Source organism: Pinus tabuliformis, chromosome Q (genome assembly GCF_031772625.1).
Source record: "Pinus tabuliformis cultivar Carrire ecotype Pingquan chromosome Q, CPIR1, whole genome shotgun sequence".
NCBI lineage: Eukaryota > Viridiplantae > Streptophyta > Pinopsida > Pinales > Pinaceae > Pinus > Pinus tabuliformis.
The window spans coordinates 1,068,021,204-1,068,035,309 of NC_142296.1; the positions used below are offsets into that span (position 1 = coordinate 1,068,021,204).

Genomic DNA, 14,106 nt, shown 5'->3' on the forward strand with positions numbered 1-14,106 from the left:
CTCGGTGGGCACTTTGTGGTTGACCCCTCTTGTGCTAATTTTCCTACTCAAGAAGACCCCTTTCACCCCTTGCAGCCTGTTGTATGCAATTTTTCCTATCTATCTTGTGAAAGCATCACTTTTAAGGCAAAAAATGTTAATGCTGGCACGGTTGAGAAAGGGCAGTGCACAGGAAGGGGTTGTGCTGATAAACTTTGCTAGGTGCTAGGGATTGGCTTGACTCAACTACCTGCAAAGTTTCTCCCTTTAGCATTTAATAAACTGCTATAACTTGTGGTAGACAGGCATTATGGTAATGAGCTTCCTTTCTTTGATTCTGTATAAACTCGTATTTTCAAGGATTTTATTTTCTCCTGGTTAATGATAAATTATTCCTCAGGTCAATGGAATTGTGGTTCAATGGGCAGGGAAGTGGCTTCTCGAGAAACCCACCAGGGTACCAGTTCGTCTATGCAAGCAGGTCACTATGAGGTTTGTCCCTCATCGCTTTCAGGAAGTTGAAAAAACCTGTTACTCATTGAGCTGAGATTTTTGTTTTTGAAAGTTTTTCTTAATCAAGAGAAGCATTACAATATGTCCAAAGAGGTTGGGCGCCACAAACAGCAGCAACACAATCCTGAAGGGATGAACCATTGAACGGAGGTTCATCTAAGCAGCTGCCACAAGGGGTATTCTTCCGAGAAAATCACCCAAGAATTGCACCTAGTCCTATCCCCTTATCCATGCCTCCAAGGAAATGAAACCTTGATGGGTGACCTGACATGCCACCATCTTCGCCTTTACTGAACCATAACCCCATTGATAGGCCTGGACTTTTTGTTTGTTTTTTCATGGTAAAACATTTTGCTCAAGTATAGAAATATGATACAATACCCATACCTTAGCCTTATGTGGGGACTTTGGAATGATTTTATTCTTCTCAGTTCAAACAATTTCATCCAGCTTTTCTCCTATAACGAGATTCTCAAGGAGTTGTGACACCAAATCCCTTGCATGATCATGTCTTGCACCATCTGATGAAGAAATTTTTTCAGCTTCCTCGTCCTTTTCCTTATCATCAGCAGATGAAGCCTTTGAACCCTGCTTGCTCTTCTCCTTATCAATAACACATAAAAACTTTACACCTTCCTTGTCCTTTGCATCCTCAAGTCTTCCACCACTGGCAACGGGCTCTAGAAGATTAATCACAAAACCTGCACCTGTAATGTTGCCCTTACCATTCTGGCACGTTTTTCCCCTGGCTTTCTTCACTTTACCACCCTTTTTGATTGCACGTTTCTTCTCAAACCGTGGACTGATACGCTTGATCTTGGGATTATTTTCAAGACCTGGCATGAATTCGTCCGGTCCCTGGAAAATCAGCTTAGCATCATGAATGCCAGAACGTTTCATGTCAACCCTGGAGTCGACATTCAAACTAACATTTGCCGCTTTTGAGATAAGCCTGGCATACCTCCTTGGTGGCTCTTCTGTTCAAGAGAGACAAGACCATGCAAGACTTAATAACATATATAAAGTACTCTAGGTCTGATCCATAAGATTTCAAAAGATAATCCCTGCAAGTTATCAGAATCCCTTCCCCCAACTCACAAAAACAGATACCTAACGGCTTCTATTAGTTTATGTTCTGGTTACATATAATATATGCTTGAGTTTATATTTCAAATCATTCTACACTTTTCGATGTGGGTATTGGCCACCTCAAAATTTTACAAAGGAATTTATTTAAACTATTTTATTTGTAGTTATTTACATACCTTATAACATGTCCTGAAAAAAATTCAAACATAAACACAGTTTTCAATTTCATTTTGCATCAGTGATATACAATACATGCCTTCACCTCTTAGTTGGGGTTTAAGGTTATTATGTTTTGGATACCAATCAATATTGAAGTCTTTCAAATTGTTTAATTAATAAGTTATCATGTTTGGATACCAATCAATGATTTCTTAACGCTTGGGATTTATGTACCCAAGTTTTGTTTAATTAATTAAGTTATTATGTTTTGGATACCGATCAATCTTGAAATCTTTCAAATTGTTTAATTAATTATCATGTTTGAATACCAATCAATCTTGAATTCTTTCGAATCACTGTAAGACGATCTTTCTTATTATTTTTAAGTTACATCATTTTTATAGTTTTTATATGATTGCGAAATTTAGCTCAATATGGTGCGGACTATTAAACATTTTACATTTTAAACTTTCATGAAATAGTGAATGGATTTTTGCAGATGGGGTACCTGAGTACATTTTTGTGATAAGTTGACACAATCTTATTAAAAAATATTTTATTTAATCAAGTTTTTGGGTTAAATATGTTTAAATGATGAATGGAGTAAGATTGACATGTAATGCTCTGGTAAATAATTGATTATTTTACCTTAATTACATTATGGAGGTGGTTATCATAAAGAGTATTAGTTTAGAAATTTAATACTTTGGTAAATAATTGATTATTTTACCTTAATCACATTATTATTTACAAAGCGTCTCTCTCTCCCAACAAAAGACGAAGAATTTAAATTTTGATTATCAGCCTAATCACATTAAGAAAATAGTTTTCCTTCAGAATGTCAATTTAATAGTTTAGTTTTCCCTTCAGAATGTCAATTGTTTTGATCATGGGTAACAACATGTATAAAAATTCTCTTTTCTATTAAAATTCAAACACCATCGCACTCTATAAAATTCCACCAAAAATATTCTTGTTTATCAAAAATTCAGTTGGATGTCATAGATTATTTTCAATGAACATAACACTTTGAATCCTCATTGATTTTGGTAGGGACATGAATTCAAATGATTTATCAGGAAGTATTCGTCCATCTTTGAGTAATCTTACAAAACTCTACTGGTTCCACCCCCAGTTAAAATGCTTCAGTTGGATGTCATAGATTATTTTCAATGAACATAACACTTTGAATCCTCGTTGATTTTGGTAGGGACATGAATTCAAATGATTTATCAGATTTTGGTAGGGACATGAATTCAAATGATTTATCAGGAAGTATTCGTCCATTTTTGAGTAATCTTACAAAACTCTACTGGTTCCACCCCCAGTTAAAATGTTTTAGTTGGATGTCATAGATTATTTTTAATGAACATAACACTTTGAATCCTGGTTGATTTTGGTAGGGACATGAATTCAAATGATTTATCAGGAAGTATTCATCAATCTTTGAGTAATCTTACAAAAATCTACTAGTTCCACCCCCAGTTAAAATGCCACTCAATTCCTGCTGCGTTATCTCTTTTAAGTCATTCTCTTTCCTCTCCATTTTCAATTACCCAACTTCAACCCCTTTCAGATCACCTTCAAAAACCCGGGTATTTCTCAATTGATATATGCACAACACAAAAACAACATTCTCAAGGATGTGGGTAAGCAAACTCTGTCAATGGCATCCATGATCTTGTTCACCTTTCTAATTCAGCAAGTGTAGTTGACACCATCTTTAGCAATTACCCAAATCGTGAACTCAGACTTTCAATCCAACATGGCCTCAAAAGAGCCAGAAGCAATAAAAGTCCCAGACCTTCAGCTACCCAACAACTTCACCAATGTTATTGACATAGCCAGGGTCTTATCTCCAGACCAAGCAGTGAAGATTTCACAAGAGTTGCAGGCTTTGGAAGACAAGTCAGAGTGGAAAACGAGAATCCTTACAAGGTTTGGGTCATCCCCATCTCCTTCAGATAAATCCTTCAGGGACCTATGGTGCCATGATGACAGGATTGTGACTATAGTAGAGGACATCTCTTCCCCAAACATCTTGAATTTTGGCATAGGATTAACAGTGGGTTCTAGGTTTCCTCGGCAATTCTTCGTTGGGCGGCAGTCCAGGTATGGGAATCAGTTTTTTGTATCGAAAGAGGGCTATCAGGCAGCCATTTTGAATATAATTGATGCCATCAAGCAATGCATTGTTAAGGAAGAGGGATGCAATAACGTGCTTGGTTTGACAGATGACTTGTACTTTTTAACTCTTGCGACATCCATTGCTGGGGGTTGTGTGTTTAGGTTTGCTGCCCAGCTTAGCCCTCATGGAAGAGTGGAGGGTTCATGGCAGTGGGTTGTTCTTCTTTCTCCTCCGTGGCTATTGTTATTGGCTTCGTTTGGGATACTTCCAATTGTACACCCATCTTTGGAAAATCACCTATTGAGAAAAAATGATTTAACTCTGATACAAAAGTCTGGGAATTTTTTATTTTGCAGAAGTTCAGGGCTCAAATGCAACTCATGTTTATTAGTATCCTCAGGAGGGTTGCAATGGTTGCTTATAATTTTTTTCAATGTAGCCTTATGTTAAGGGTTGTCCCTGTGGCATAACCTGTCTCTCTTATATGGGACTATTAATCCATTGTTTGCATCGAAGGAAATGGGGATATAACACTAAGAGTGATCATGTAGGTCTGCATTGATTAATGGGTCTCCTTCACATATCCATCATGCTCTGTAGTGAGATGGAATTGGTTCTCATTGCTGTAACTGACTCTGTGTTTCTCTCGCCAAAACAATACTGTAATTAGTTGTAAAGTTCCCAAGTCTGACATTATCTGTGCTCAGCATCCCTATTATTATGTTATTCTGGTTTTAGTTACATTCAACAGAGAATAAATTTCGTTTTGATTTGTGTAAAATAAACCTTTTATTGCAAGCATTATTGGAATAAAGAAAATAAATATTTTTGCATGAGATGCCAAGTGTCACTATTGAAAATTTCTATAAAAGAGGGAGAAAGTTAGTGAGAAAGGGACTTTTTGAACAGCCTACTATTGGATTAATATCCTAATGACATTGTGTACTTAGAATAACTATCAATATTTGTGGTGATTTTAGTAAAAATGAAGGTCACGTTCTTCTGTTCATCTCCTCAATGGGTATTGAATTCCCTTCTTCATCATAATTTTTGTAAGATTTATTTCTTTCTTTCGTAGGCTTTGGTGTCCTACTTTTGTAAGATTTATTTCTTTCTTTTGTAGGCTTTTGCTTTTAATTCCTACCTTTCTAAGCTATGGTGCTTTAAAGGAAACTAGTCTTAGCCTTTTTCTTGATCTAGGTGGTTTGTAAGGAATAAAAATAAGATGTGACATACCCTAGTAGATGTTGTTACCTTTTTCTCCAGCTAGGCATACTTATATTTGTTCCTTAATGTTATTGCATCTAGGGTTAAATTAGAAAAAAACTTACTAATCTCTAAAATTTTAAATGCATATATTCCTTAATGTTATTTCATCTAGGGTTAAATTAGAAAAGAACTTACTAATCTCTAAAATTTAAAATGCATACAATTAAGGTTGTGAAAGCATAGTAGTCAAAAAGGGCTCCAGATACAAACATTAAGACCTTAAATTATTTACAAAATGTAGGCCACCATTATACCATTTAATGGGAGAATAATGAGTACCCATCAACATCATTACCATAGGTTTCCCCCATAACATGGTTTTGGGGTCAATGTCAATAGTGAAAATATCATCTACATAATAGTCAACATTTTTTATATCCGTTTTTCGTGGGATTGAATTTGAAGAGCCACACTTGATTCTTCTTTACCTTCACTATGTTAAGACAATTTAAGTACATATAGGTTATAGTTTTAATGTTATAGTTAACGTGTTAGGTATTAAAGTTTATGTCTTGAAACATTTTAGGGGTTACAATGTGTTTATGATGAGAGTGTACTAGGGGTCATAATTTTTAGAATTCATTGTGTTAAAAATCATATTGCACTATGATTTACTTAATAATAGAGTTATTCCCTTAAGGATTATAAGGTAATAAATGCTACTTTTTCTTAATGCTAATAGTGGCTAGAAGTTGCATTTTGGAAGAGTTTGTAATTCTCCAAGAGTGATCAAAGTATATTATGGTTTATATGGGATATGGGACATATAAGTATTTTGACTTTCATAATGGTTTTTAGTTAAGAGACACATATTGTATTTGATATTATAGTGACCATAGTGGTGAAAGGTTACATTAAGAAAGAGAAACAATTAGTGGGGCTAATATATAGGAATATCTAATAATAAATTCATTATAAGTATTTTTATTCTTTATGAAAATATTTTTTTTGTTATATTTGCGTTCTTCAATTTATACCTTATAGTGTTTCCTTTGCAACATCTGGTGCAAATGCTAATAATATGCCCATTCACATGTTACTCCTTACTCCTCCCTCCCTTTGGTGCAGAATTTGAAATTGGCACACCCCATTCAATAAATCAACACATAGTTTTTTATGTATCGTGCCTCCCTTACTTATATATCGTGCCTCCCTTACTTTGGCCTCGGCCGTTTTCAGCGACTTTAGTAACGCATACATCTTGGACTTGGGTGCCATCTTCGCATATGCATTTACCTTTGCTTTTCTCACTTCTCCGTATTCTTATTTTCCGCCTTTACTCGATCATTTCATTATTCGTTTGCATCAATTATTTCTGCATCTTCCCCATTATTGGCAGCCCATTATTTCCAGAGTGTTCACACTATTTTTTCCGGCTCCTTGTCTTTTTTTTGGCTGTCGTTTGGGTTCTACAACATTGTTGAACCAAAGAAAAAGCATATGCAACCAGTTTTAATATGCCAAATGAGAAAATCAAAACGTATCGAGAGGTACTTTTGACTTTATAAAGCATGTGATAGAGTGTGTTGTAATATTATAATCATAATTGCTGTTGAGAAAATCAAAATTAAGATATTTTGGCATTTTTATTACCCAGGGAACCATGGTTACCATATGCGTTGTCATATTATCATCTCAATGACCGTTGAGACAGACCAAAATATTTTGACTTTTGTTAAGAGGGGAGATTGGTGTTTGTAATTATTATATTCTCAAGGATGAAACCAAACATATTAGAAGATGAGTATGGTTATTCAATGTTTCTTATTATAAAAGTATGATGGTTATTATTCACATATATTAGTTGGTTTTAAAATATTATTTTAGTGTAATATTTTTATTTTTATTTTTATTTACATAATTGGTTAAGTTAGGAAAGTTGATACTATTACATTGATTTAACTTATTTAATATATATTTTTTTCTTATTACATCATAAATTTTATAATTATTAATTATAAATGATATTATTTTTAATAGTATTAGTATAATATTTTTATAACTAATTTTTTTAACTTTCAAGTGGTTTAGATCGGAGTTTGAAGCAATTTATAAATTCTTTTTTAATGAGAGTCGTCTTGTGCTGTTTGATTAGGTATCTAGTTATAGTCATCTTATAAATGGAGGAAGACTTAATTTTATGAGGATATGATAAGTATATTGTTTCTAAGTTTAAGATTGCAAAATGAAGTGCTTCTAATATTGTTTGATCTTGTTTCATGATTCTCTAGAGATGTTGCTCCAAAACTTTACATCAATATAAAATAATAAGAACATGAATAATTTCCAAAAAAATATTTTTTCCAAAAATCAAATTTTTATTTATTTACAATTATTTTTGAAATAAATAAAAATAAGTTTCCATTTATCTTTTTCTCAATATTATTTAATTCTAATCAAATTTAAATTAACAATTTAATTTAAAATTATCATTTAATTACAAATTAAATAAATATATAAATTTTATTTTTTCATTGACTTACTTTTCTAAAATTTTAAACATATAATAAGAAAGAGATATATGCTTTTGATCTTAAAATATTTAATTATATGATAAATCCTTTTAGTTAGAAATACAACAACCAACGCAAACAACGCAAACATATATAAGGTAAATCATGTTATAAAAAATCTTACATCAATATAGCTCAACAATCTCTATCCCATATTAATATGAATTTTATCATCTATTTCTAAGATTTCAAATTATGCCATAAAAATAATCAAACCACTTTTTATAATATTTCCAAGTCTTTATCTTCCCGTTATTTTTCTCAATTTTCAATCTTTGTAATGTTTCCAAGTCTTTCTCTTCCCGTTATTTTTCTCAATTTTCAATCTTTGTAACTTGCTTTCGTTTTATAGTATTCTACGCTATAAGCAACTTTATTCCATACTTCATTAATGTACATTTTCTCAATCGTATTTCTCATGTTTCGTAACATAATTTAATATATAAAGTATATTAATAGTAAATACATTTTTAGATCCATATATAGTTGGGATTTATTGAATGTCCAGGAAAAATTGATAGAAGTGTAATTTTAATTTTACATATTCTATTTGAATATAAAATAAATAAATATTAAAATCCAATTCTACCATCTTGGCGGTACTGACACGCTAACTGTATTCCTGCCTTTTTGCTGACAGCTAAGCATCATTGGTATTGTGCCCATTCGCGTGTTGCTCCTCCATCCAGGGGTTAAATTTGACGCCCGTATACCCGTATTTAGCCTTTTTACCTGTAAAATACGTTTTAATTTCAAATCTCCACGTCCTCTGCAACTTGCCATTAATTTTTAAAAACGTCAATATGACGGGCAGGTTTAAAAATTAAAAGTTTTAAATTTTTTTTTTTATAAATTTATATATATATATATATAACGTTACCGTATATATTTTTTACACTGTATAATCCACCTGGCACCCGTAAGTTAAAACTTAAAGTGATTGAAATGGACCGGTTCGAGCCTCGAGGTACTGGAACTTGGATTCAAAAGGACGAAGGAGATCGTCGGCGTGGTGGAACATTAAGGGCGATTCGCATCTATTCTCTCTCGCTCTGAGAATCGGCCCTCTTCTGTGTTACTGAAGTACATCCGTAATAGCGCTGGTATGACGAGCCGACCTCATGCTGTCATGTTCCCTTTTCCCGCTGAAGGTCACATTAGGCCCATGCTGCAACTTTCCAGAATCTTATACGCCCGAGGTTTTTATATCACATTCGTTAACACCGATTATATACAAGAGCGGTGGGTTAGGTCTGGATCGGAGTCCCTGAAATCTCACCCGGCGGACTTCAGATTTGAAACTATTCCAGACGGCCTGCCTGCCGACCATGGCCGGACCCTCAAACTAGATGAGCTATCTGAGTCCTTGAATGACAACGCCCCTCTGCATTTCGACAAGCTCATTGACAAGTTGAAGAATTTACAGCCAGACGTTCCTCCCGTGACATGTATTATTTCTGATGGGGTTCTTTCCTTTCCGCAGAATACCGCGAGGAAGCTGGGAGTTCCCAGAGTATCTTTCTGGACGCTCAGCGCTTGTGGCTTCTCAGCTTATTTCTTCATGCCTCTTCTCGTTGAAAATGGTTATGTTCCTCTCAAAGGTATATCACTATGGCAATTCTTTTCATCTCCCTGTACTTTTTTTCTTTTCATATGAGTTTTGTTGTCTGATTGCACTAAGGTCAGTTGAGTTTGAATTTCTTTTGAAATAAGTTAATTCCAAGTTTCCATCCTCAACTCCTCTCCATTAATGGATTTGAAGGACTAAATGCAATGGTTTACTGCAGATGAGAGGTGTTTTACAAATGGATACATGGAAGAAATACTGACGTGCATTCCTGGAATGCCCCCGCTGCATGTCAAAGACCTTCCCAGTTTCTTGCAAGTCGCAGAATCTGCAAAGGGCTACATGTTTGAGCATATGAAAAGTGAAGGGCAGGCCTCTCTGGAAGCCGACATGGTAATACTCAATACCTTTGATGAGCTGGAGGGTCCTGTACTCGACGCACTCCGGATAAGAGTTCCGCCCTTGTATTCTCTTGGCCCTCTTTTACACGCAGCAGAAAGTGATGAGAATCGAAAATCCCATCTGTCTGACAGCATCTGGACTGAAGAAACCGACTGTGTGAAATGGTTGGACGGTCAGGTGCCGTCTTCAGTTATCTATGTTTGCTTTGGAAGTATAGCTGTCATATCCGACAAGGATCTGGTAGAGATCGCGTGGGGGTTAGAGGCGAGCAAGCAGGCTGTGCCCAAGCTTTTAGGGTTGATCCTTTTCAAATAATTATTGCGGAAGAATACAGAATTTTTGCATGTGAGATGTGCATTAATCTCCCGCGAAAGACTTTCAGAGCTGCTCTCTTCTTAATCTAGTCTGTGTCTTCCAGGCTTTCACAGTCGGGCGCTGTGCAGGTTCTACAGACTCCCGCTGAAACGGCTAATGTGATTTCTTTAAATAGGTCAATGTTTTGCTAAGTAAACAAGCAATAACAAGGGTTTCTGGGTATGTACTCGGTCTTGGGTGGATCGACAATTCTCTGGCGGAATATTTGTGCAGCGCCAAGGTTAAACCTGCATTAGGAAGTGAAAGCTGCAGATCGGCAATGTTGCAAGTACTAGAAGACTGCAATCTATGGAAGGACTTTCCTAAAGGATTACATGTACTTGTAGTAGACAAAGATCCTGCCACTCTCAATGACATTAAGGCCAAACTGGAAGCATGTAGATACGGAGGTAAGAGGAATTTTCACTTCATTTATGGTTTTTAAAGTAAAATTTAACCATACTTCCTTTACTGACTATTGAAACTTTGTGCCAGACCGTTGTTAAGATTGCTTCCTTGTTAAAATTATGACAATACAATTTCAAATTACAGTAAAAATACCTTTAAGTGAGACAGTGGAGAACACGATCAAATTTGTTGATACTCACTATTTTGTGCTTTTGATTCATTTCTCCAAAATCTGATGGATATCGCAGTGACAACATTTGAGCGAAGCGAGGATGCTGTAACAGCTCTTACAAACCCTGATAGTTCGTTCCATGTAGCTTTAATAGAGGTAAATTTCAGCTTCAATTTCTCTTTATGGAAATCGAACAAAAGCCGGGGTTTTCTTTTGTCAAAATTTGCATGTATTTCAGCGTAAATCTACAAGCACTGAGAATATTTAAATTTAGTCTTGCAGCAGGCGGCCTTCGGCAAAAGATTGGATGAATTCGACATTCTTGGTGCTGAGATTCGCAAGAATATCCCTACAATAAGTGAGTCTTCAAAGCTTATTTTTGCCTTCTCTGCCATTCTTTTCTCTTCAATTCTCTATACATAAAATAATAGAGGGTATGGTTCTTATATTTTAGGTAAATTTGACGCCCGTATACGCACATGTTATTTATCTAAATTTATAGATGCCTCTAAATTTGGTTTTTAAAAAATTTGTGATAAGGAAGGGCTTTTTCACAAGCATGAATTAAGATTTGTAGCAATTCCATATGCATATGTTGATTGTGTTGATATACAAAAACAATTATGGAAACTTGTACAAATAAATTTTAAAAGTCATATGATGGGCAGTTTAAAAATAAAAACGTCATAAAAAAATTCCTTGACGGATAGGGTCACCCGTCAAATTTAACCCCTGCCTCCATCCATTCATCACTTACTTACTGTGCAGACTTTGAAATTTACGCAACCCATTATTCATTTGCATCAATTATTTCTGCATCTTCTACATTAATGGCGCTCCATTATATAGGGAGGATTGTTCAAAATTATTTTTCCTAACTTTTCTTTTCTTTTGTCTATCATTTGGGTTGAACCAAAGAGAAAGCATAAGCCACCATTTTAATATACTAAATGGTGTTAAAGTAGGTAATCAACTGTGCTGTAATATTATAACCAAGTGATCAATATCAAGATATTTATAGTCTCGTCCCCTATCATTTGCAAAATATCTCTTAACTTGCCAAACACTCTTGCAAGGTTTGGCACAGAGTGGAATAACCCATCTGAATCTATTCTGGTTGCCTTTTTGTTTGACATAGAGTTTGACAACTTATCTGAATTCATTCTTGTTGCTTTCTTTGCATCAGACTATTTTATGCTTAAGCCAACAGGAACCTGCAACCCAAGTTTTTTGTGGTAGAATTTTTCATCTGAACCCATTCTTGTTGCCTTATTGTTTGACACAATGTTGGACAACCTATCTGAATCCACTCTTGTTGCCTTTTTCGCGTTAGACTATTCTGTGCTCAAGCCAACAAGAACCTGCAACCCAAGTTTTTTGTGGTAGAATTTATCATTTATGTTTTCAGATGTAGAATTTGTAAGAGATTGTTAACTAGTGCTTGCAAGATGTGCACCGTCAGTGTTTATGATCTCCTGGACAACAAAATGCAATAAAGTTGTTTTCCCATATGTTCCTTTGACATCTACTAATTTAAAAAGTGTATCAAGCTTTTGAGAATCCCCATGAATGATGCCAACAATTCCTGCAAAACAAGAAATGCATGTATGCTTGCTTTATCTTTTCCCTTTCCCCATAATTTAACGCACTGTGTTTTTGAGGCATAAACATGTAAGGGTTGTCCTTATTTAAATAAAAAACACCAAACACATTTACCTCTAACGTCTCAAAGGACTTCCTTATGTAGATAACCTCTTTAAAGTTGCTTGTTTAAAGGAAAAAGGAATACAATCCCTTAAGAAATTTCTCTGCAGGATCAAGTTTGGAAACATCCCCACTATAATCTTTCAGTCTAATTTCCTCCAATTTTGATGGTGACATCTTGGCTAGAGTTTCCAAAAGATCAGTGACTAAACTCTCATTAAAATAGTTAAAAAGTTGAGTTGACTTATGCTCTGACATTACGTATCACAAAATATAAAACACAAGCGCCTACCAATGTCTACTAACCTTTCGGAAAAACCCTTCTTGTCAAAATTATTACATTTACATGGAATAATATTTATTATAAAATTTACTAAATTTTAATTTTATTTTAATATTTTTTTTTTTGTTTTTTTTTTTGTTTTACACCACAATAGTGATTGTGTTTCTCAAAAAGAATTTTCCTTAAATTATAATTGATAGTGGTAGTGTTTGTCAAAAAGAAGTTGAAGTTTTTCTCTATGATAAACCCATATTGAGCATGTTTATAAATTGAAATTGAACATTTCCCTAAGGGAAAATCACGTGAAGAGTCTAATCAATGCATGTAAGAAATTGAAGCATCTGAAAAACAATCTTTAAATAGAAATTTGCCACAAAGAGAGGTGACCCACTCATTTGAATTTGTGTAAGACAAAAATATTTGAAAATGGAGATAACCCATCCATTAACAAGTGTTGGAGGCAGCGGTACATATCTAAATACAAATTTTGCACTAACTCTAATTTATTTTTTTAATGCAATCGAATATTGGTTTTTCTATTCAAAAAAAGAGGTAGGAGCAACCTCCCATTACATAGATTTTGGAACCAACCAAGCTGAGAGGGAAGGAAAAGAGAGCACAATCCTAATCAACAGAGATGTTGAGTTCATAAGTTCCTAATTTACCAACTACTGACTGCTTGTAAATTCTTACATACTGAAGCAAAAAAACTTGACATTTACATTTCATAAAAACTACTAATGCATATGCTGATCCAAATTAAAATTGCTGAAAGTTCCTATTTTTGATTAACAAAAGGTTCTTGCTTTGATTTAATTCTGCAGCTTTGATACCCAGAATTCTCTCCAGTCTGGTTGGTGAGAATTCCTTTCAGGAAGGTGATGGATTCCTCCAGATGTGTGCACCGATTGCTGAGAGCTTCGATTTCTGAAATTCTGGTGGGCGAGTCTTCCCATAAGAAAGGTGTTTTCTGACTTTGCCTGATACCGAATATATTTGACACTTTCTCTCAGTTGGTCGATCATGAACTTATTAGCTCTGTAGTAGATGCACTTGTCATTCTTGGAAGCTTTTTCCAAAGGATCCATGTTCCCTTTGTTGCTGAAGATGAACTTTGCACTAGTTTGATTATAGTTGTTAAAGGAGGAGCTCCTCGACAAGGAAAGGAGCAAAGCTATTTGGAAATGCAGAGGAGATGAATATTGAAAGGATGTACTATGATGAGGAGGATGTGAAAACTAAGGAGAGAAACCATGAATCGGCAGAAAGGCATGCTTAAATGCAGAGCTCGAGTGGCAGAGAGGGACACAGGTGCTCGAAACAGGGGAGGACAACCTTAGAAGATAGGAAAGTTTAAAAACATACGAAGCTCAGCCGAGGAGAGGATAGGCCGAATGAAAGATCAGGGAGGCAGGGATATTGAGAGATGGAGTGCAATGGAGAGGAGTGAGGGAAGCATCAGAGATGAGAGGATATAAATAGGCGAGATAACAGGGAGGGATCATCAAGTTAGATAAGGTCGAAGGGGAGTCACAAGAGTCATGAGGGAGCTTGTCAGCCTTGGAA

The 14,106-nt window shown here is 35.0% G+C and overlaps 2 protein-coding genes across 2 annotated transcripts; both read left to right on the forward strand.

Annotated features, from left to right (window-relative positions):
• Positions 1-3,505: 3,505 nt before the first annotated feature.
• On the forward strand, positions 3,506-8,470 carry LOC149223205 (thylakoid lumenal 15.0 kDa protein 2, chloroplastic-like). Its single transcript, XM_089387825.1, has 3 exons — positions 3,506-4,141; positions 8,291-8,365; positions 8,465-8,470. Exons 1-3 carry the CDS (start codon positions 3,506-3,508, stop codon positions 8,468-8,470), a joined length of 717 nt encoding a protein of 238 aa, XP_089243951.1.
• A 220-nt stretch (positions 8,471-8,690) lies between these two features.
• On the forward strand, positions 8,691-13,471 carry LOC149223206 (linamarin synthase 2-like). The gene is made up of 7 exons (XM_089387826.1): positions 8,691-9,251; positions 9,438-9,915; positions 10,038-10,109; positions 10,208-10,383; positions 10,630-10,709; positions 10,839-10,911; positions 13,365-13,471. The coding sequence occupies exons 1-7, from the start codon at positions 8,756-8,758 to the stop codon at positions 13,469-13,471; spliced, it is 1,482 nt and encodes a 493-aa protein (XP_089243952.1). The 5' UTR covers positions 8,691-8,755.
• Positions 13,472-14,106: the final 635 nt, after the last annotated feature.

Coding starts and splice junctions, on each gene's coding strand:
- LOC149223206 (XM_089387826.1), top strand. CDS start 8,756: ATGACGAGCCGACCTCATGCTGTCATGTTCCCTTTTCCCGCTGAAGGT. Junction 10,110..10,207: donor AATGTGATTTCTTTAAATAG/GTCAATGTTTTG, acceptor ATATTTGTGCAG/CGCCAAGGTTAAACCTGCAT. Junction 10,710..10,838: donor TCCATGTAGCTTTAATAGAG/GTAAATTTCAGC, acceptor GTCTTGCAGCAG/GCGGCCTTCGGCAAAAGATT.
- LOC149223205 (XM_089387825.1), top strand. CDS start 3,506: ATGGCCTCAAAAGAGCCAGAAGCAATAAAAGTCCCAGACCTTCAGCTA. Junction 4,142..8,290: donor CGTTTGGGATACTTCCAATT/GTACACCCATCT, acceptor TTTTGCTGACAG/CTAAGCATCATTGGTATTGT.